The sequence below is a fragment of the Cucurbita pepo genome, chromosome 6, assembly GCF_057944985.1.
Source record: "Cucurbita pepo subsp. pepo isolate OVF chromosome 6, ASM5794498v1, whole genome shotgun sequence".
NCBI lineage: Eukaryota > Viridiplantae > Streptophyta > Magnoliopsida > Cucurbitales > Cucurbitaceae > Cucurbita > Cucurbita pepo.
In genome coordinates this window covers 2458614-2477879 of record NC_141803.1, presented here as the reverse complement: position 1 = coordinate 2477879, position 19266 = coordinate 2458614, and the positions used below count along the sequence as shown (strand labels likewise).

The 19266-nt window shown below is 36.6% G+C and overlaps 4 protein-coding genes across 6 annotated transcripts; 3 read left to right on the top strand and 1 right to left on the bottom strand.

Moving 5' to 3' along the window:
* Positions 1-1101: 1101 nt before the first annotated feature.
* LOC111796556 (pentatricopeptide repeat-containing protein At3g53170) lies at positions 1102-4191 on the bottom strand. 2 transcript variants are annotated; one of them, XM_087124587.1, is made up of 3 exons: positions 3850-4191; positions 2045-2224; positions 1748-1887 (listed from the first exon to the last, which is right to left on the bottom strand). In XM_087124587.1, exons 1-3 carry the CDS (start codon positions 4138-4140, stop codon positions 1822-1824), a joined length of 537 nt encoding a protein of 178 aa, XP_086980713.1. In that variant the 5' UTR covers positions 4141-4191; the 3' UTR covers positions 1748-1821. The 2 variants fall into 2 exon arrangements, with proteins under 2 accessions (XP_023534997.2, XP_086980713.1); XM_023679229.2 differs by having other exon boundaries at positions 1102-2224; positions 3850-4190.
* A 233-nt stretch (positions 4192-4424) lies between these two features.
* LOC111796977 (GTP-binding protein At2g22870) lies at positions 4425-7440 on the top strand. Its single transcript, XM_087124547.1, has 5 exons — positions 4425-5004; positions 6293-6362; positions 6479-6641; positions 6716-6972; positions 7175-7440. The coding sequence occupies exons 1-4, from the start codon at positions 4485-4487 to the stop codon at positions 6932-6934; spliced, it is 972 nt and encodes a 323-aa protein (XP_086980673.1). The 5' UTR covers positions 4425-4484; the 3' UTR covers positions 6935-6972; positions 7175-7440.
* Positions 7441-9837: 2397 nt separating this feature from the next.
* On the top strand, positions 9838-11984 carry RD22 (BURP domain-containing protein). Its single transcript, XM_023679814.2, has 3 exons — positions 9838-9993; positions 10086-10191; positions 10716-11984. The coding sequence occupies exons 1-3, from the start codon at positions 9955-9957 to the stop codon at positions 11729-11731; spliced, it is 1161 nt and encodes a 386-aa protein (XP_023535582.2). The 5' UTR covers positions 9838-9954; the 3' UTR covers positions 11732-11984.
* Positions 11985-12378: 394 nt separating this feature from the next.
* On the top strand, positions 12379-19266 carry LOC111796975 (protein ANTI-SILENCING 1). 2 transcript variants are annotated; one of them, XM_087124998.1, is made up of 12 exons: positions 12379-12621; positions 13033-13412; positions 13847-14015; positions 14116-14852; positions 15289-15315; positions 16311-16403; positions 16914-16992; positions 17118-17208; positions 17660-17765; positions 17872-17988; positions 18081-18294; positions 18790-19266. In XM_087124998.1, exons 2-11 carry the CDS (start codon positions 13068-13070, stop codon positions 18129-18131), a joined length of 1815 nt encoding a protein of 604 aa, XP_086981124.1. In that variant the 5' UTR covers positions 12379-12621; positions 13033-13067; the 3' UTR covers positions 18132-18294; positions 18790-19266. The 2 variants fall into 2 exon arrangements, with proteins under 2 accessions (XP_086981124.1, XP_086981125.1); XM_087124999.1 differs by lacking the exon at positions 12379-12621 and adding an exon at positions 12642-12904.

Below are 19266 nucleotides of genomic sequence, written 5' to 3'. Positions count from 1 at the left end.
AGCCTCTGACCTCCTAAGACGACCGGAAATTTATGGAAACGTGACGGAAATGCGTTTCTTTTGAAACGTGGCGCTTTCTTATTGGTTTATAAATGGCAAGTGATGCGAACGGTTGTTTGTGATTGGACGTGGTATTTAGGCAAAACCAGAGAAAATAAAACAATAAATTTATTCAAAAAATTATTATACAACACGACAGGTATGGGTACCGAAATGAAGCCACGTCTTTTGCTGATTTTTATCCACTCACGTTTCGCCACGTCGGTTTTCTTTTTTTTTTTTTCCCTCCGTATGACATGTCCTCCTGCTTTCAGTTTTTCAATTTTAGTCTTTTGACCTGCCGAATTAATTTTTTTCCAAATTTGTTACAAAATAATAATAATTTTATAAATATATATTTTCATAATTTATAAAGATCACGTTAATAGAGATTGTTTTTATGGAAAGAAACTAATCTAAATTAGAAATATCTTTAAACTTTAGAAAAAAAATTAAAATCATTACCATTAATTTTAGATAAAAATCATTAATATTCTGTTTATAAAATATCTTTAAAACAATCAACAAAAAAAAGTTTCAAAAATACCATTTTTAGCATTTAAAAATACAAAAGTTTCTAAAATTTCACTAATACCCTTTAAATTAAAAAAAAAAATAAAATACTAATAAAGTAAAGTAAAAAATGGAGATATTAAAAATACTAATAAATTTCATAGTACCTTTTAAACCTATAATAACCATAGGTAAGGGTATTTTTAAATTTTTGAAAAAAATTAATTGATAATTAATAAAACCTTTTAAAGTTGAAATTGTAATAACTATTTTTTTCTCTAAAATTAACAAAAAAAAAAAAAAAAAAAAAAAAATTAACAAAAGTAGTACTTTTAAAATTAAAGAGTTATTTTTTAGATAAAGTCCCAAATTTAGGAGTTTTTATTATTATTATTATTATTATTATTAATATGGCTAAAAAAAACCTAAACAGGATGCATATGAAAAGTATATCAAAAGAAGCACGACTTGCTTGCACAGCCAAAAGAGAATGCATATGAAACCCAAATTCAGTACCTATTGGTTAAATCAGCCCTCAAAACCATAAACTAGCACGACAAAGGTAAAATTTCACATATATTGGAGAGGAAAACGAAGCATTCTTTACAAGGGTGTGGAAACATCTCCCTAACAAACGTGTTTTAAAATTGTGATACGTAACAAACTAAAACGAACAATATCTGCTAGCAGTGAACTTGAGCTATTACAACAAACGTGTGCAAATATTTACCTTTCGTGCCGTAAATAAATGAGTCTAGTCTATTATAAGCTTCACCTGTAACAAATAAGTTACCTTGACGACCCCATCTGCCCATTCAAATGGCAAGCCATGTTTAAAGAGTTCCATCCAATCGTTTGAACATGGGACATACACGTTGTTATCATTCTACCGTTTCTTTACGATGATATGCTATTGAGAATCGAATTCAATTTTCTTTCCTCTCTCAAGCCGAAGAAGAAAATGAAAGAAAAACAAACTCCCAGCTCCTCTCCTTTACAGTCGAGCTGCTTCGTTCAGCTTGGTAAGGATCTCTTCCATCCCTTCCGCCTCCCCAGATTCAAACCATATCGGAATGAATTTCTCTACCACATTCCAATTGATTTCCCATCCTTTGTCAAGCACAACAGTTAAGAACTTCTTGAGTTCATCCAAATCTTTCCTTTTACAGAACCCTTCAAGCATATTATCCAATATGATTGCGTTGGGCACAATGCCAGATAACATCATTTCATCAAAACATCTAACAGCGAAGTCAAAGCACTTTGATTTCACACTACCATGTATAAGAACTTCATAGGTTCGAAGATCAGCAGAGAATTCAAACGCTCTTTTGGCTGAATACCATGCTTCCATGGAATTTACATCGAGTCGTTTGGCGAATGCCGAAATGAAATATAAGAAAGTGTCAGCATTGGGTTTAGAACTTTCAGAATTTTTCATTATTTCAAACATGCTGAAGGCAGTTATCATGTTATGCGAAGATATACAAACCTCTATAAGTGAATTGAAAGCAGTCACCGTGGGTTTAACTCCTTGAAATTCCATAGCTGTGAAGACACGCATTGCAAGAGGGACATTCTGAAGCTCTCCGCAAAGACGTATTAGGTCGATGTAAAAGTCGGGATCCCTCTCGTTTTCTTTGCTCATTTTCTCCAATCTCCATTCCAAAGCCTGATAAAGTCAAACAAAGGCTAATCACGAGATACTCATGATCACTAAAACATAAACTTGCCAATCACTAAAGCCATTGAAAGAAATGACGGCTGAAACATGAAACCAGTTTCTTCCGAAGATTATTTAATTGATCGGGATGAATCTAAGGGCATGTTTGGGAGTGAATTTGTGAGATCCTACATTGGTTGGAAAGGGGAACAAAACATTCCTTATAAGGGTGTCGAAACCTCTCCCTAGTAGACGCGTTTTAAAACTCCAAGGGAAGGCCAGAAGGGAAAATCCAAAGAGGACAATATCTACTTGCGGTGGGCTTGAGTTGTTACAAATGATATTAGAGCCAAACATCGAGCAGTATGCCAGCCCCCAAGGGGATTGTGAGATCCCATATCGATTGGAGAGAGCAACGAAACATTCTTTATAAGGGTGTGGAAACATCTCCCCAGTAGAGATGTTGATGGATTGTGAGATCTCACATCGGTTCGAGAGAGTAACGAAGCATTCCTTATAAGAGTGTGGGAACCTCTCCCTAATAGACGCATTTTAAAACCATGAGGTTGAACTATACATAACAGATCAAAGCGGACAATATCTGCTAGTAATGGGTTTGGGCAGTTAAAAGATTTGAGATGGTTAAATTCACCTTTGTTATGTTCAACATCATGCTAACACATGCTTTTAATCATTCAGAAGATCAAATTTCATATCAGCAAAATTGTGAAGGATTAAAAGCATGTTCTCAAAGTGACTTTGAAGATGGAGAAAGTAATTTGAATCATTTGAAAAGCACTCTCAAACATTTCCCAAGTCCCAATCAAGTTACATAATCCCTCCAAATCTTTTATTTGGCATCAGCTCTTTGAATTTGCAAGCCTGAAAGCTTTCTTATATGGACTCCCTATCCAAATCGTTTGCTGCTTTTGTTTTACAAGATATTCAGGTCAGGGTTGTGCTTAATTGTTTATCAGTCCATATTTGCCTCCAAAATCAAATACTTTGTGGTCTGTGGTCTTTCGCTGTTAAATCTTCTCGTTTTGAATTATAATTTGAAAGAAACCAACGAATCTTCCCTATCAAGCTCGTTCCACCAATTGATCCATTGTAATTCTCTTTATTTATTACTTTCATTTACTGTTTCGTATTCAAAAAAGAACAAAAACACATAATCTCTCCATTTCAGATACAACCTACTGACTGTTGGATTTCGATAATCAGCGAGGAAAATCCTTCTTTTCAGTGAGAGGAAATCTTCGACAAGAGGTTATTGGAAGAAAAATAAAATGCGAAAAAATAACAAAGAAAGAGAAAAGCTGAAATTTTGACTGCTCTTAAAATCAGGTTGTTTGATATTCTAAACAGATTGCTGTCTAAAACTTTGGTGATCCATTCGACGTGTTTATCAAATGGTCAAACGGAGTTATTTTGAAATCGTGTGAATCTAAATAAGGAAAAATGAAAAACTCAGGTTATTTTGAAATCGTGTGAATCTAAATAAGTAAAAATGAAAAACTCAGGTTTTATCTGACACTGACTCACAGAATCCATAGCTTTTCTTTCCCTAGATCCATTCAACACCCAACTAAACAGACAACAATGGAGGAAAAAGAGAGGGCCAGAAGCGTTACCAGCTGAGCCTTCTTAGGCGACGAAGAAGATATAAGAGACGTAACAAGAGCTTTCCAGGAAAGTCGCGAGTTGCCGAGAAAAGCATTTTCCGGCGAATCAAGCACGGATTTCACAGACGAACTTGGCTCCTGAATCAACCTGAGAACCAGAGGATTCAAAATCGAATTCGACGGATCAGTAGAAACGAATCTCCGGCAAATACATCGATAATGAGCTTCCTGAAACCGTAGCGGAATCCTGGAGGAACCGCCTTTGGCCAATGCCAGAACCCTGTTTCGCGCTACCGCCATAGTTCACTCCGGAGTTCGCGATCCGGCGCCTATATGCGCAATGCTCTAGATTTTATACGTGGCTTGCATTTACGATTTTTTTTTTTTTTTTTTTTTAATTATTATAAAAAAAATTAGGGTAAATATCAAATTTTAATAAATCGGTAAAAAGTGTATCAAATTTCATCTTAATTTTTTTCTTCCATCAAATTGCCTAGAAAATCATTAAATATTATATATATATATATATATATATATATATATTTATTTATTTATTTATTTATTTATATATTTGTTAACATTATCTGAAGCCCCAGACCCGCCGTTTTTTCAATCTTGAGAAACCTCCACAGAGAGGCGAGCAAATGCTCACGAACTCAGAGATGGTTCTCTCCCAGTTCTCTAAAATCAACATTTCTCTCTTTACTTTACCAATCCATCGCAATTTTAGCGCATTTCCGGCCAATAAACCGATTGTCGCGGCAACAGCAGCCCCCATTTTCACATCGACTTCATTCCAGTTGCCCAAATCCACTGTAACTCCGGCCGAACCAATTCCGATCACCGATTTTTCGGAATATCCGGAAGAAATCCAGTTATCTATATCCCCTGATAAGCTATTTGTGCCGCCGGAAACAGATATTTCCGGCGGCGGTGGTGCGGGGCCGAGAATCTTGAAAGGTTCGAACATTGTATTGGGTCGGTACGCGAGGGATGCGCAGGTTTCTGAGGCGGATTTTGTGAAGAGTAGTGTGACAACTGAGGATTGCCCTTCTGATGGGCTTCCTGAATTTGCGCTTGTTGGGCGCTCGAATGTGGGGAAATCTTCACTGTTGAACTCGCTTGTTCGGCGGAAGAAGCTTGCTCTTACCTCCAAGAAACCAGGTGAGTCGTTTGTTCTGACCTAAGTTCATCTTGATTGTTTGGGTTCTGTTCATATGTTGTAGCTGTTGTGATGTGTTTGGTGTAGTTTCAAACTGTGTTCGAGATGAATATGGATCAAAGAATTAGAGGGCTGTTCAAGGAAATAGAAGATAATTGTACAACATAGCTTAACAGAACAAATATTTTAAGAGCTCATTACCTATTAGATCCATTAAGCGACGGATTTTGTAACAGCCTAAACTCACCACTAGCCGATACTGTCTGCTTTGACATGTTACGTATCATTGTCAGCCTCACGGGTTTAAAACATGTCTAATAGGGAGAAGTTTCCACCTTATAAGGAACATTTCGTTGCCCTCTCCAACCAATGTGGGATCTCACAATTCACCCCCTTGGGGGCCCACACCGCCTGGTGATTGGCTCTGATACTATTTATAACAGCTCAAGCCCACCACTAGCATATATTGTCTGTTTTGACCCGTTACGTATAGCCGTCAATCTCACGGTTTTAAAACGCGTCTAATAGGGAGAAGTTTCCACACCATTATGAAGAATGTTTCGTTCCCTCTCCAACCATTGTGGGATCTCACTAAGCATAGAACGTAAAGTTTTGCTTCGTCTTGTGAAAACTTCTAGCTTAGGAACGTGTGAGAGAGAATGGGTAGAAAAAGGAATAAGGGAGTTACTTCGATGCCAGAGGGCTTATTTGCATCATAATTGTAGGCGGGCTATAGGCCTTTTCTGTTATCTTATGAGGGGTACATATGCACTAAGGAATTGTGAGGGAGACCTTGCGTGCGGGCCACAAGAGCGGTACCAAATTGAGGCAAATTCGGAATGTTAGATATGATCTCAAAATAACAAGTGTCAAGGTCATCTCTGTGAAAATATACTTTCTGCGTTCTCTGTATTGTCTCTTACTGTACATACCTGAAGCCATTGATATAAACCTTTAGCCAATGTTCATCTTTGCCTTTTCACTCTCTTATCTTTGTGTTCATCTAGATCGAGTGTGTGCGTTGTTGTGTGATCCTAATAATCTTAGCAACCAAATATAATAGGTGACGCGGTTGTCCTATGAATATAGTCGAGGTGCATGCATGCTAGTCCAAACCGTCATAGATACTAAAAAAAACGGTGGGGGAGGGTAGGCACGTAACAATATTTTTGTGAACTTTAAACCTCGAATGTCCGAAATCTTTTGTACAGTTTAATCTCATATAGACTCTCCCATTTGTATTATCAGAATGTTGGATATGGATATGAACATTTCCATGTCTTCTTGCAGGAAAGACACAGTGCATAAACCACTTTCGAATTAACGATAGTTGGTACTTGGTCGATTTGCCGGGATACGGGTATGTCTCAGCTTCAACGTGTTTCGATGTCGGTCAGAAGATCGTTTTTCGACTTTCAAACTTGCTTCTAAGTGATTTGAGTTCACTGTCCGACTTTGTTCCTTCCATGCGTTTAGGTATGCAGCTGCACCACAGGAACTCCGAACGGATTGGAACAAGTTTACGAGGAACTATTTTCTGAATCGGTCGACGTTGGTTTCGGTTTTCCTTCTTATAGATGCAAGCATTCCTGCCAAACAAATTGATCTTGACTATGCTAGTTGGTTGGGTCAGAATCAGGTAATTTAGTTTTTCCTTCAACTGATCTGATGCCTTGGTTTTTAAGAAATTTTGATATGGAATGGTTTCTGCAGATTCCGATGACGATAATATTTACGAAATGTGACAAACGAAAGAAGAAAAAGAACGGTGGAAAACGACCCGAAGAAAACGTGAGCGACTTTCACGAACTGATAAGCGGTTTTTTCCAAACGACTCCCCCGTGGATCATGACTAGCAGTGTCACCCATCAGGGTCGGGATGAAATACTTCTACATATTGCTCAGCTGAGAAACTACTGGCTCAAGCACTGAAAAAGCATCTTGCCAACTCGCCTTCCCGAGTCAACCAGGTACAATATCTTATCAGTTATGCTCGTGTTGGTAATACATAAAGGTCGTTATTTATCTAAAATTTCAGTTCAGTCCTCATATCCAAGTACACGATTTCGAGCGTGATCAACAATGACTGCAAATAAAAGCGCTCGATCTCGAGTCGGATCTATTGAAAATGAATCTTGAATTATATATTGAATAGCCTGCACTGTTTGACAGTGTCCGTGAATTTTGGAGAGTTTACAAAGCAACAGCGCTGGCAAGAGTGTCCCAATGCTTACTTTAAACCGGCAATAGAATCGAAGATTGGTGGAAGTTGCTGTTATCTTGCGAGTGCTATTCGCTGTTGGAGCTACTGAATCCCATTTATTCATATCCTGGATAAGGATAACTTTGCCCCTGTGTCCAAACACTTGTAATATGATGTGTATAGCAAAGCTGTCTGAGATATTTTAACGGATAAAATTCGGATTTTTTCTTTTTTTTTTTTTTTTGAATTTACGATGTTGTCTTTTTATATGATTCAACTTAATGTAAAATTCAAAGATTAAGACTTAAATTTTTATTAAAACGGAATATTACACTAAGCGATTATTTTTTCGGTAATTTCTTTCTATTTAAATGACTTTTCAACGTTCATCGATAATAATTTAAACATCCCGTCATCATTTATGGATTAGATTTCAATGGCCTTATAATGACCATTTCGGGCCACACCAGCTTCTCATTTGCGTCGATTTCTTCTCCACGTAGTGCACTCTCTCTCACGTACCCCACTCTATATTAATAGTAGCGATATATTTTTAACTTTTTAAACAAATATAAGGGTATTAATTACATTTTTTTAAGATTATTTAAAAAAAAAGATTAAGAATATTTTATTAATTTAGGAGGGGAAACTAAAATTGGGTAGCATTCCATATGGGCGAGAACCACAGTAAGGGCAGACATGGCAGAGAAAACAATACCCATGCTGCAGCCATCCCAAAAGTTCAATAAATATGGCAGCTGTTGTCTGGAACCATAATAAATTAAATATTTGAAACAAATACAATTAATTGTTTTTACTCTTAATTGAAATAATTTGTAATTTAATAAGGCCACATGAAAACTTTGGTCACGATTTTTAATATTCAACATATTTAAAAAAATTCGAACGATTTATTATTATTATTATTATTATTATTTTTTAAATGTATCTCGAGACAAACGAAACAAATACACAGGAGACAACTCCTTCCGTATCTACACTTTCATTTTATTTTAAATTTTAAAATTAGTCGAATAATTTTTAATGGGATGACATTCCAAATTGGCCGGCAACCACAAATAATTAAGGAAAGCTCCGACGACCAGATCAATAAATACGGCAGTTGTTAGGTAAATAAATAATTAATTTTTAAACAAATCCAATTAATTGTTCTTTTTCTTTCTAAAAAATCATATAGAATTCATGAAATAAAATAACAATAATTAAATGTTGAAGAAAATAAGCATGTATCACGTAAATTTTTTATAATATTACGATATTTATATATATATATATATTTTTTTTTTCTCTTCAGCATTTATTTTTTAAATGTTTATTATATGCTTAATATAAATAAAGGTATCATAGTACTAGAAAAATTCCTTTGTAAGGAGCCCTTGGATACTGAAACGTGGCAGAACGTGATTGGATGTTGGGTGACCTTTCGTGGCATATAAATATTGGTCTAGGATCAGAAAACGTGGCACTAACTAGTTGGATTAAATTCTGTAGGGGCATAATCGTAATTTAGTGAAAATATTCACGCTTAATTAATGAAGGTATGATGTACCCAGTAAGTTTGGGGGAAAGCAGTCACATTTTATTAATGAATGTAGGATGATGGATTAAATTATTAGTTTATTTAATTTCATTTTTATGGCTATGAATTTTTTAAATGTCAGTACAAATTTGGGAATATTTTCGTGACCTATTAATGTTTAAAATCTGAACTAAATTAATTATTTAATTAAAATTTGGCTGAAATGTTATTTTATTTATCATTTTTTAAAATAATCTCTATTATCATTCCATTTATAAAATTTGAAAATATTTTTTATTGATAAATTATTGTTATTATTATTTATTCAATTTTGACTTAATTTTGAAGGATTAAAATAAAAATTGACTAAAATACAAATATTAAATTTAAGATTTATTTAAACAAAAATTTAATAATTACAATAACTAAAACTAATTGATTCAAAATTACTCTAACAATTATAAATTTGTGAGATTTTAACAATTTATTAAATGGTGGCGTAAAACTATATTTCAATTTATTTATATAAATAAAAAATGCGGCCATGTAAACGAAAATGAGAGAGGAAGCAAAGAGATTTCTCCTCGCTTAGCTAAATGGGGTCAGGGACTAAAATTATATTCTTTGTCCCTACCCAAATTTTTGTGGGGCTCGTTACAGCTCTCCACCACCTTTAGGTCATGTAGCCTAAACAAGCTACCATGTGACACGTTGTGTGCTTCAATGAGGGCGAGCACGCCGAGACGAGTGTCTTAGGTGACTTCCTTTGAAATGAATTTTTCAAAAACAGTACTAAGTGACACAGGTGTGTCGATATTACACCACAGCTTGAGTGTCGGAGGTTGAATTATGCATTCCGCTATTCGATACGGTATCTGTAAATAACATGATATGGGCACAACAAGGCCAATACCTAAATAGAACTCGATAGATACATGTTACGGATTTCTGGATGGAATGAGTCATATGTGGGCCCGTTATATATATATATATATTAATCCACCTGTCCCATACGACATAATGGGCCATTTAAGTTGGTGAGGCGGAGGCAGTTGGAAGTTACTATTTTGACAAAAGTTGCCTACCCTTCTGATGCCATCCTCTTCTTCTTCCATCCTTATAAATCTTCCCACTCATTTCCACTTCTTTTAGCACGGTTTTTTAATTTTATTATCTTTAATTGCTTTGAGCCTTCCTGGGTTTGTTTCAATGGAGTCTCGCTTTTCACTCGTCTTTCTTTTACTATTCGTAAGTCATAAACATTTCAAAACTACCAAATTTTTACATATTATTTTGATCCGTTTGTGATTCTTCGAGAATTACTTTTTTTTTTTTTGCAGCTTGCAGTTGCCATTAGTCATGCCAATCTCTCGCCCGAACAATATTGGAGTTCTGTATTACCGAACACTCCGATGCCAAAAGCCATTAAAGATCTCCTCAATTCTGGTCAGTATACAATTATAAACTCTGATATCTCAGTTTGGGAGGAGAATGAAACACCTTTTTATAAGGGTGTGGAAACCTCTTTCTAGTAAACATGTTTTAAAACCTTAAAGGAAAGTCCGTACGGGAAAGTCCAAAGAGGACAATATTTGCTAGCGGTGGGTCTGAGCTGTTACAAATAGTATTAGAGCCAGACACCGAGCGATGTGTCAACGAGAAGGCTGTTTTCTGAAAGGGGTAGATATGAGGCGATGTGCCAACAAGAACATTGGGCCCTGAAAGGGGTGGATTGTGATATCCCATGTTGGTTTGGAGAGGAGAACGAAACACCCTTTATAAGAGTATGGAAACCTCTCTAATAAACGCGTTTTAAAACCCAAAAGACAATATCTGCTAGACGTAGGCTACATGAACATACTCCAAACTCATTTTAAAATTTTATTTTCATATCATTAAAATTTATTTTAAATTAAAAACAATAGACCAATATATATATATATATATATAACCAAAAATATATTTTGTAGACCTTCTAGAAGGCAAAAGTACTTCGGTGATTGTCGGCAAAGGGGGCGTAAACGTCAACACCGGGAAGGGGAAGGCCGGAGGCACCTCCGTTAACGTCGGCAAAGGTGGGGTTAACGTCCAAGCTCCAAAAGGGAAGACCGGAGGCACTTCCGTTAACGTTGGCAAAGGAGGGGTTAACGTCCACGCTCCAAAAGCGAAGCCCGGAGGAGGCACCTCCGTTAACGTCGGTAAAGGAGGCGTCAACGTCCACACCGGTCACAAAGGGAAGCCAGTTTACGTGGGAGTTAAGCCAGGCTCTAATCCCTTCAATTACATCTACGCCGCCACAGAAACCCAACTTCACGACGACCCAAATACCGCCCTTTTCTTTCTGGAAAACCAACTCCGGCCCGGTTCAAAGCTGACCCTTCATTTCCCCAAACCAACTTCCCCGGCCACGTCGACTTTCTTGCCACGTGAAGTAGCCAAAACCGTTCCCTTCTCATCCCAAAAACTCCCCCAAATCCTCGACCGGTTCTCAGTTAAACCCACGAGTCTTTCGGCCCAGCTGATCCGGAACGCCGTCGAGGAATGCGAGGCGCCTGGCATCGCCGGCGAGGATAAGTACTGCGCCACGTCGTTGGAGTCGATGGTGGATTTCAGCACCTCTAAGTTGGGGAAGGAGGTGGCGTTGGTCTCGACGGAAGTCGAGAAAGAGACGGGTTTGCAGCAGTTTACGGTGGCGAATTTGGCGAAGAAATCGCCTCCGGCGACGACGACGGCGGTTGTGTGCCACAAGTTGAGCTATCCGTACTCAGTGTTTTATTGCCACTCCACGCAACACACGCGAGTTTACAAGGTTGGTCTGGTCGGTGCTGACGGGACCAAAGCTGACGCGGTGGCCGTGTGTCATACCGACACGTCAGCTTGGAACCCAAAGCATTTGGCTTTTCAAGTGTTGAAGATCAAGCCAGGGACCGTTCCAGTTTGCCACTTCCTTCCACAGGACCACCTTGTGTGGGTTTCAAAATACTAGAAAAAAGAAAAATAATAATAAAAAAAACTTACTGTGCTTCTGGTTGGTCCACGTGGCACGTAGGTTAAAAATAAACCTAAATTACTTTTCTTGTAATATTATTATTACTATGCCACTCATATATTACACTTTGTTTTTCTTTTTTGGTAGGGGACTTTTGTGTAATTTGGGATGTTAGTTATCTGGTTAAGAAATTAGTTACTGTGGTAATACTCATATGGTAATTTTATAAAATTATGATGGTTGTGCATCAGCAATGGATCATCTTCTCTTATTCTTATTTTATATTTTTTTTTCGAATTTGTATAATTATTATCACAAAAGTAATTTCTATTAGCTTAATCATTTAAGTAAAAATCGTAAATGATATGCCTAGGAGTAAAAAGTATTCGTTAAAATATATGACAAAGTTTATCTTTGTTGTTAAAAAAATGACAAAAGGTAATATTTTAATACTAAATTGAATTTACTAAAATGACTAAAGTAAAATTGGGAAATAATTGAAATAGACGGTAAAATTAGGAAAACGATTTAATGTAATAAAGTAAAACTGTAAATAATATATTTTTACCTTAGAGATTATACACTCCAATTTTCCTGCAGGCCCAAGTTGTTCGGAGGAAGTCCACAAGCCCTAATTTTCAGTTCCATCAAATTGGAGGAATATTTCAGACAATTGCCACACGCGCCACACGCGCCACACGCGCCCGCTCAAACGCAGGTTGGCGGTGCCTTACCGCGCGTTTGCGATTAGGGTTCTACTGGCTGAGTGAGTTTACGTCCACTGTTAATTTCCCTCCAGATTTCGGTCTGTGTGGTTCGCGCCTCTTCCATCGTTATATCATCAGAGATCTTCAGCACTTTCTTTCACCTTTCATGGTCGCTTTCAGGTATCAAAACGATTCTGTTTGTGAAATTGTAAAAATGTTCATACATTATCGTTCTGCCATTCTTGATTGGTCTTGAAGTTAGGGCTAGAATAGTATTGGAATGCTTGATGAATGTCGCGCGGGTTTCTGTATTTTATGTGCTGAAAGAAACACTCGGTCGGTGGATTTTGGAGTTCTGAATTTCTCCATTCGAGGAATTGAAGTTTTGAAATACCGATTTTACCTTCGCTTGCACATCGGATTTCTGTTTACTCAAGTGAAATTAGTTTCTCTTGATTTCAGGGTATGCTTCAAACAAAATTGAAGTTGTAGTAGATTTTTTTTTTTTTTTTTTTTTTTTTTTTTTTTTTTTGACATTCCTGTTACATTTTTTGAAGCTATCAGATAATGTGTTACTGTCTTTTGTTCCAGCTGCATTTCTTATTGTGGAGGCCCGCATTGGTATTATGGTAGAGATAGAGCAATTGGAGAATGTTGAATTTCAATGGGGCAAAAGGAAAGGGATTGGTGGGAAGAAGAAGGACGTGACCTTTTATGAATCGTTTACTTACGACGGTGTAGAATATTTTCTTTATGATTCTGTCTACCTATATAAGGAAGGTGAACCAGAGCCTTATATTGGCAAAATTCTTAAAATCTGGCAGAATCCTGATAAGACAAAGAAAGTAAAAATTCTTTGGTTTTTTCGGTCTTGTGAGATTCGTAATTATCTTGGAGCTGAAGACACACGGGAAGATGAATTATTTTTGGCATCTGGTGATGGTGTTGGCCTTGCCAATATTAATCCTCTGGTAATTTTTAGCTTGTAACTTTACCGTTTTGTGGCAAATATACTCTTTCTCTTGATTCTTTTACCTTGTTTGTCCAACAAGTTCACTTGTTAATTGCAAGTCATTGGTAAAAATTATGAAACAAGGAAGTAAAGAAAGAATTGAAGTCTATTCTAGTAAAGAAAGAATTGCAAGTCATTGGTATGTTAGCAATGCCTTTTTGTCACCTCTTTCTTTAAGGAAATTAAGAGACTTATTGAATTGGGGCATGTCTTGCACTTTGAAAATACTGGTTTTATATCAATGGGTTTGTTTCTTCATTCAAAAGAAAGGAAAAAAAAAAAAAAAAAAAAAAAAACGATTGAAGGAATTGATTGTGTGTGTGTGTGTGTGTGAGTGAGACTGTTAATTTCTTTTTAACAACTCATTTCCGTATATTTTGTGTCTCAAACCAGGAAGCAATTGCTGGAAAGTGCAACGTTATCTGCGTTTCAGATGACAGCAGAAATCCACGACCTTCAGATGAAGAACTCGAAAAGGCTGATTTTGTATTTTTTCGTACATTTGATGTTGGAAAACAAGAGGTCTGCAATGAGATGTGTGCAAAAATTGCTGGAGTAGAAGGTTCGAGTTCAGTTTTTCATAACAATTTCTCATTAGTTTGACCTTTGGCTGATTTGTTACAATGGGGTATCAAAACTGAGTGTTTCTTTTTCCATCGCAGTTAAATTTTTGCTTAATAGATTAGATACGTCAAAAGATGTTACGAGGACCGATACGGATGGGAAAGATGCAAGTGTCATTGCAATTGTAGATACTGAATCAGAAGATCCTTCTGGACGTAATACTTCCAATGGGGAACTAACTTTGAAGACTACTGAAAACTCTTTCAAGAAGTCCACAAAGGAAAATGTTGAGTTGGAGGAGCCTATTGAGAAATCCTCCAATGGAGAGAGGTCTGGAGTATGTGTGATTGATGGGGGAAATGGAATGGCTAGAACTAGTAGTAAACAAGAAAACATCTTAGATGATAAGGTATCTCCGAAGCCTGAAATTGATTCTAATGAGATACACCGTAAAGGTGTTGAAGCTCGAGCTAAGGATGTTGACGGTAGAGTTAAAAGCCCCAGGGCCTCTGCTGAAGATGAACATAGGTCAGCAAAGAAGGCAAAACTAGATAGTTCTGTTCAATTATCTCATGGAAAGACCAAGAGTGACATTGAAAGGCTTGCCCTCAATTGCAAAAATGGCGATACACTGGCTTCCCCACCTAAGGTTCTTGTTTCTGAAACCAAAGATTATCATGAAACCAAAGATAGCCTTATAAAGAAGCCCAAACTAGATGAGAAGCCAACAAAGGTTTCTAATGGCAAGAACCTAAAGGCCTCTTCCCAAATATCTTCAGTTACAGACTGCAAAATAGATGGTGAAATTGTGGAAGTTACTAGAAGGCCAGATGCTGTAAGTTGTATTTCTAGTATATTTCTCTCGACTAAGCTAAGTTTCTCCTTAAAATAAAAAAAAAAAAAAAAAAATTGGAAAACATAAAATAGTATAATTCATTTGGTTGTTTGACCTATAGAATTAGCAGATGTGGAGTATGATGGTACACATAATATTTACCTCAATCAGTTTCTTATTGCTTGTACAATAGTTTTTTGTTCATGAAATGAAGCACTGCATTTGCGTCATGTTAGTTGTTAGTCATTACTGGAATTAATTCTCAGGTCTCCCTTGTCCAACCCATTTTAAGTTTTACTTTGGAATGGTATGGAACTGTAGTGGAATATGGACCATTTATAATGGCCCGATATATCTTCTTGTTTATTTTGATACAAAAATTCTATTCAGATTGATTTTAAGGTTCTGATTGTTATGATTTTCAACAATTGGACAGGATAGAAGCAGATGGTTCAAGGGACTGGTAAGTCAATCTTTCACTCTTTGGTTGCGTATCATTTTAGTTATTCATGTTGTTAATGTCGGATTCTTTTATTTTACATTAGTATTTGTTTAACTGCATGTCTGTCTAAGGGATCCATTTGTCTTTTCCGCTGTTTCTACACATTTATTTAGTTATTCTATTTATTTCCAATTTGGAGTTTAAATAGCCATGATTTTAGGCCTCTACTTCCTTTTCTTTTTAATGAGGAGCACAAAAAAGATTTCAGAGAAGTAAGGAGAATGAAGGTTGAGAAGACAGGTGATTTGAAGGTTTTGAAAAGGTGACAAGAACTGTAAGAGTGATACCGTACAAATTGAGTAAAATTCTCTGTGCAAAACTAGAACCGAGATTTAGGGCAAGAAGATCTAAGGTCTCAAAATGAAACGGGATATTACATTTTCCTTTACACTTCAATGGGTGGGCGGCCCTTGTTTGGTTAGGTAGTTGCTCTGTCACTCTCATCAACATTCCACTTAATCATAAATTCTCTAGACAGTTGAAAAGTAATGACCGTGTGTTCTGGGGGAGGGGAAGTCTTCAAAACATGGAAGGTTTTCTTGCTAAAATGGTAAGCTATAAATATTCACAAAGGTAAGAAGAAACAAGGTCCCTTAACCAGTAGGTGTTGAAAGAAAAGGTTGGACCTCCGTAATATCCAAAAAGGAGTCATCATGGATAGATTTTTGTAGCTCTTATTCGGTGGCTGATGCTAATTACAACCTCTTTTTTGTGATTACGACTGGCCGAACTTTTGAGCCAATTAAATGAGCTTTTTGTAATCTTCCATTAGGTCGGTTGATGCTTTCCTCTCATTTTGTCATTTCTTTTCACTGTATTGATTGATGAAAGTTCTTGTTTTGTACCTAAAACTAGATCCCATTTACATGGCCAGTTTTTGCGATGTTGTTATCTTGCTCTTTCTAAGGTTTGATGTAATTATTCTAAACCAATTAAACTGATCATCTCTATGCCAGCCGTGGGAAGAAAGAATAAAAGATGCATATGAGCAAGGAACACTTGTTCTAATTCAGAATTTGGATCCTGCTTACACTTCAGGTGAAGTGGAGGTAATAAATCAAATTTTTGCTTTGATTATTTGATGTGACATGCTCCTGCATTGTATTGTTATTTGGGGCAAAATACACTTTTGGTCCCTGAGGTTTCGAAATAAACACTTGAGCCCCCGAGATTTGAAAAATAGTTCTAAATGGTCTCTAAACTAAATTTGATCTTTAGTTGACTAACAAAAAGCTAGTGTGGCGTAATTAAATGGGTGAGGAGACGAACAGTGGAACAACTACTAGAATGCGAGATCGGCGATGGTCAAGGGAGAAGTAGGGGAAGGGAGAGAGAAAAAGCCACACTAGGAAAAAAAACAGTACATAATTAAAAAAATCAGGGATCAAGTACCCCTTATAAACATCAGGGTTCAAGTAGGTACTAATCCCAAATTTTAGGTACCAAAAGTGTAGCTTACCCTATTATTTAAATTTTAGACCAGTTTAATTACCATAAATGAAACCTACTTTATATGGTAGTAAGATACCCCCTCTTGTTATTTCTGTACAACATTCCAGGATATTGTCTGGCATGCCTTCAACGAGAGTTGCACAGCTAAGATGATTCAGCGTACTGCAATTTCTATGCCTCACATAGGTATGAGTTTAGGACATTTTCCCAACTCATATTCCATATTATCGATAAAACGACCCTGCGCTTTTGAAATTCTATTATTATTGTTTGTGTTGTTCCTTGAGAATTCTGCTGCCCACTTTTTGTAGGTCAAGCTCATGTTGTATTCAAAACTAAGGAAGCAGCAGATAAAGTGGTTAGAAAATTAGATGAAGGTTGCTTATTACTTGCAAATGGGAGGTAAGCTTGGATTCAATATAGTCTTTACTTCTCTTACTTTCTGCTGATCTCCTTTCTTCTAAGGTATTTCTCATTAAATAGTGAGTGTTATTGTTCGAAAGCATTTGGATCTGGCCCTCTCGACTAGTTTAACATGCCGGTTTCGGGCCTTGATTTGTCATTAGATGGTGGTTTCTGATTTCATAGCGGCAGTAACTATTTTGATAGTTGTCTTCCCCGTTTACTTTTCTCATTTTAGTTTGACACATTTTCCATTACTGGCCATCAATTTTGGTGCATTCCTTGAAATCTTTTGTTTTATTTACATAGTCCGATTACTCCGTTATGAACAGAGATATATGGGGGAATAGCCTGAAAATTATCAAGAATAACATCAATTAAGCTGTAAAAATAGCTCACAAGGTGTGTTATATAGCTTTTCCAGCTAATTTTTTCCCTTGAATTTTCGCAGAGCTCTTGTTGGTAGCTTTGCAATTCCTCAACTTCCGTCAAAGAAACAATTTTTTTTTGGGCATCACAGTATTGATAAGCTTAGACATCTAATGCAACGTGAGATGGTAATGTGTGCCTCTTCTCTGAAATACACCGATTACACTATTTAAGACCGTGCGTATTCATTCCCCCATTTCTTCATCTATTCATTGATTCTTGGTTACTGCCCAGAAAGAAGCTGTATCAACTTCGCATTGTTCTCAGCCGAACACAGTAGAATACGACATGGCCATGGAATGGTGTTTACTACAAGAAAGATCAGAACGCGCCTGCAGAAAGTTGTTTAAGGTTTAAATTTCTATATATTGAACTTAAATGATGAAACGTTATCATTGAAGTTGGTATCTTTTCTCAACTCTATTTGTTCTTTTTACTTCTAGCAACAAGAAGAGGAGTTAAGAGAACTCAAGGGCAAGCTGAAATCTAGATGAGCTCCATTGGCCTCACAGTGGCGTTCAACCAGTTGAGAATCCTTTTGATCTAGCACATTTTGAATCATGGGAGTACTTTTGTCTTGCTAGTACCAGAGACGACAGACTTAATTATCTTGCTCCTGCAAGTTATCAAAGTGGATTTATCGGCAATTGTCCATTGGTAACCTTCTTGATCTTACTCAAATGTGAAATATCTACCTATTTTCTGCTGTAATGGCTTGGTGGTCGGGTGAAAATTTGTTGTTTTCTTATGGATATGGCCTAACGTACCACCCTTTCAAGAATGCAAAAACCCTACTATGGAAAAATCTCATTGTGGCTTTCTTTTGGAATTTGTGGAAATAAAGAAATTAGAGAATATTTGCGCAAAACTTTTCGACAATTTTGTTTACCAAGCTATATCTTGGTCTAAACTGTCTAATATTTTTACTCTTCCTACGGTTGTACCTCCCTCATTGCAAATTTGGAAGGTCTTTTGTAAACACCATGGATTATTCATCCCGTTTGTAAGAAATTATCTCTTATAAGAAAAAAAAATGTTGTTTCCTTCTCATTAGAGCAAAAAAACGTTATGTTTTTCTATATTATATCCGTCTCATGGTTCATAGTGTAGTTTTTATGGAATTAATAAATTAATACGATCTTCCTCTTGCAGAAATGAGTGGAAATCGGTCAGATGAAGTCCTAGCTTTCCAAGGATCAGCCGAAACATCAGAAGGAGAACTTAATGTCAGCGAGAGGAAATTTCTAGGTGAGTGGCTTCTGGTTTTGCTTGTAGTCGTTGTCTTTTAGCTTATGTAGTAGTCGGCCTTCCCTTCCTACACGCACATGCCCAAATATCGAGGCTTTGGAATGAAGGCAGCAGCTGCATGTGGAGACATGCCATTATGGTTGGTTAGTATACATGGAATTCACATATTTGTTCTAAACATTGAGGCCCAGGAAGTATGTGAGATGGTCACTATCTATGTATCCATGGCCTTCTTCCTTCTCTGCCTCTGCTAAAATTAGTTCTTAGTTTAGGTTATGATCTTGATGTTTTGATGATAACTAATGCCTATAATTAGTTTTGGTGCTCAATTTGTTGTAGCTGTATAGAATACGAGGGATCAATTAAAGCAATTTTAAATCA

Bases quoted from the DNA above. Each gene is read 5' to 3' on its own strand.
- LOC111796556 (XM_023679229.2), bottom strand. From the start codon at position 4,140: ATGGCGGTAGCGCGAAACAGGGTTCTGGCATTGGCCAAAGGCGGTTCC. The intron at 2,225-3,849 runs GTAACGCTTCTG...TGACTTTATCAG, and splicing joins CGCCTAAGAAGGCTCAGCTG to GCTTTGGAATGGAGATTGGA.
- LOC111796977 (XM_087124547.1), top strand. From the start codon at position 4,485: ATGCTCACGAACTCAGAGATGGTTCTCTCCCAGTTCTCTAAAATCAAC. The intron at 6,363-6,478 runs GTATGTCTCAGC...CCATGCGTTTAG, and splicing joins GTCGATTTGCCGGGATACGG to GTATGCAGCTGCACCACAGG. The intron at 6,642-6,715 runs GTAATTTAGTTT...TGGTTTCTGCAG, and splicing joins GTTGGTTGGGTCAGAATCAG to ATTCCGATGACGATAATATT.
- RD22 (XM_023679814.2), top strand. From the start codon at position 9,955: ATGGAGTCTCGCTTTTCACTCGTCTTTCTTTTACTATTC. The intron at 9,994-10,085 runs GTAAGTCATAAA...TTTTTTTTGCAG, and splicing joins TCGTCTTTCTTTTACTATTC to CTTGCAGTTGCCATTAGTCA. The intron at 10,192-10,715 runs GTCAGTATACAA...TATATTTTGTAG, and splicing joins TAAAGATCTCCTCAATTCTG to ACCTTCTAGAAGGCAAAAGT.
- LOC111796975 (XM_087124998.1), top strand. From the start codon at position 13,068: ATGGTAGAGATAGAGCAATTGGAGAATGTTGAATTTCAATGGGGCAAA. The intron at 14,853-15,288 runs GTAAGTTGTATT...ACAATTGGACAG, and splicing joins TTACTAGAAGGCCAGATGCT to GATAGAAGCAGATGGTTCAA. The intron at 17,766-17,871 runs GTAATGTGTGCC...GTTACTGCCCAG, and splicing joins ATCTAATGCAACGTGAGATG to AAAGAAGCTGTATCAACTTC.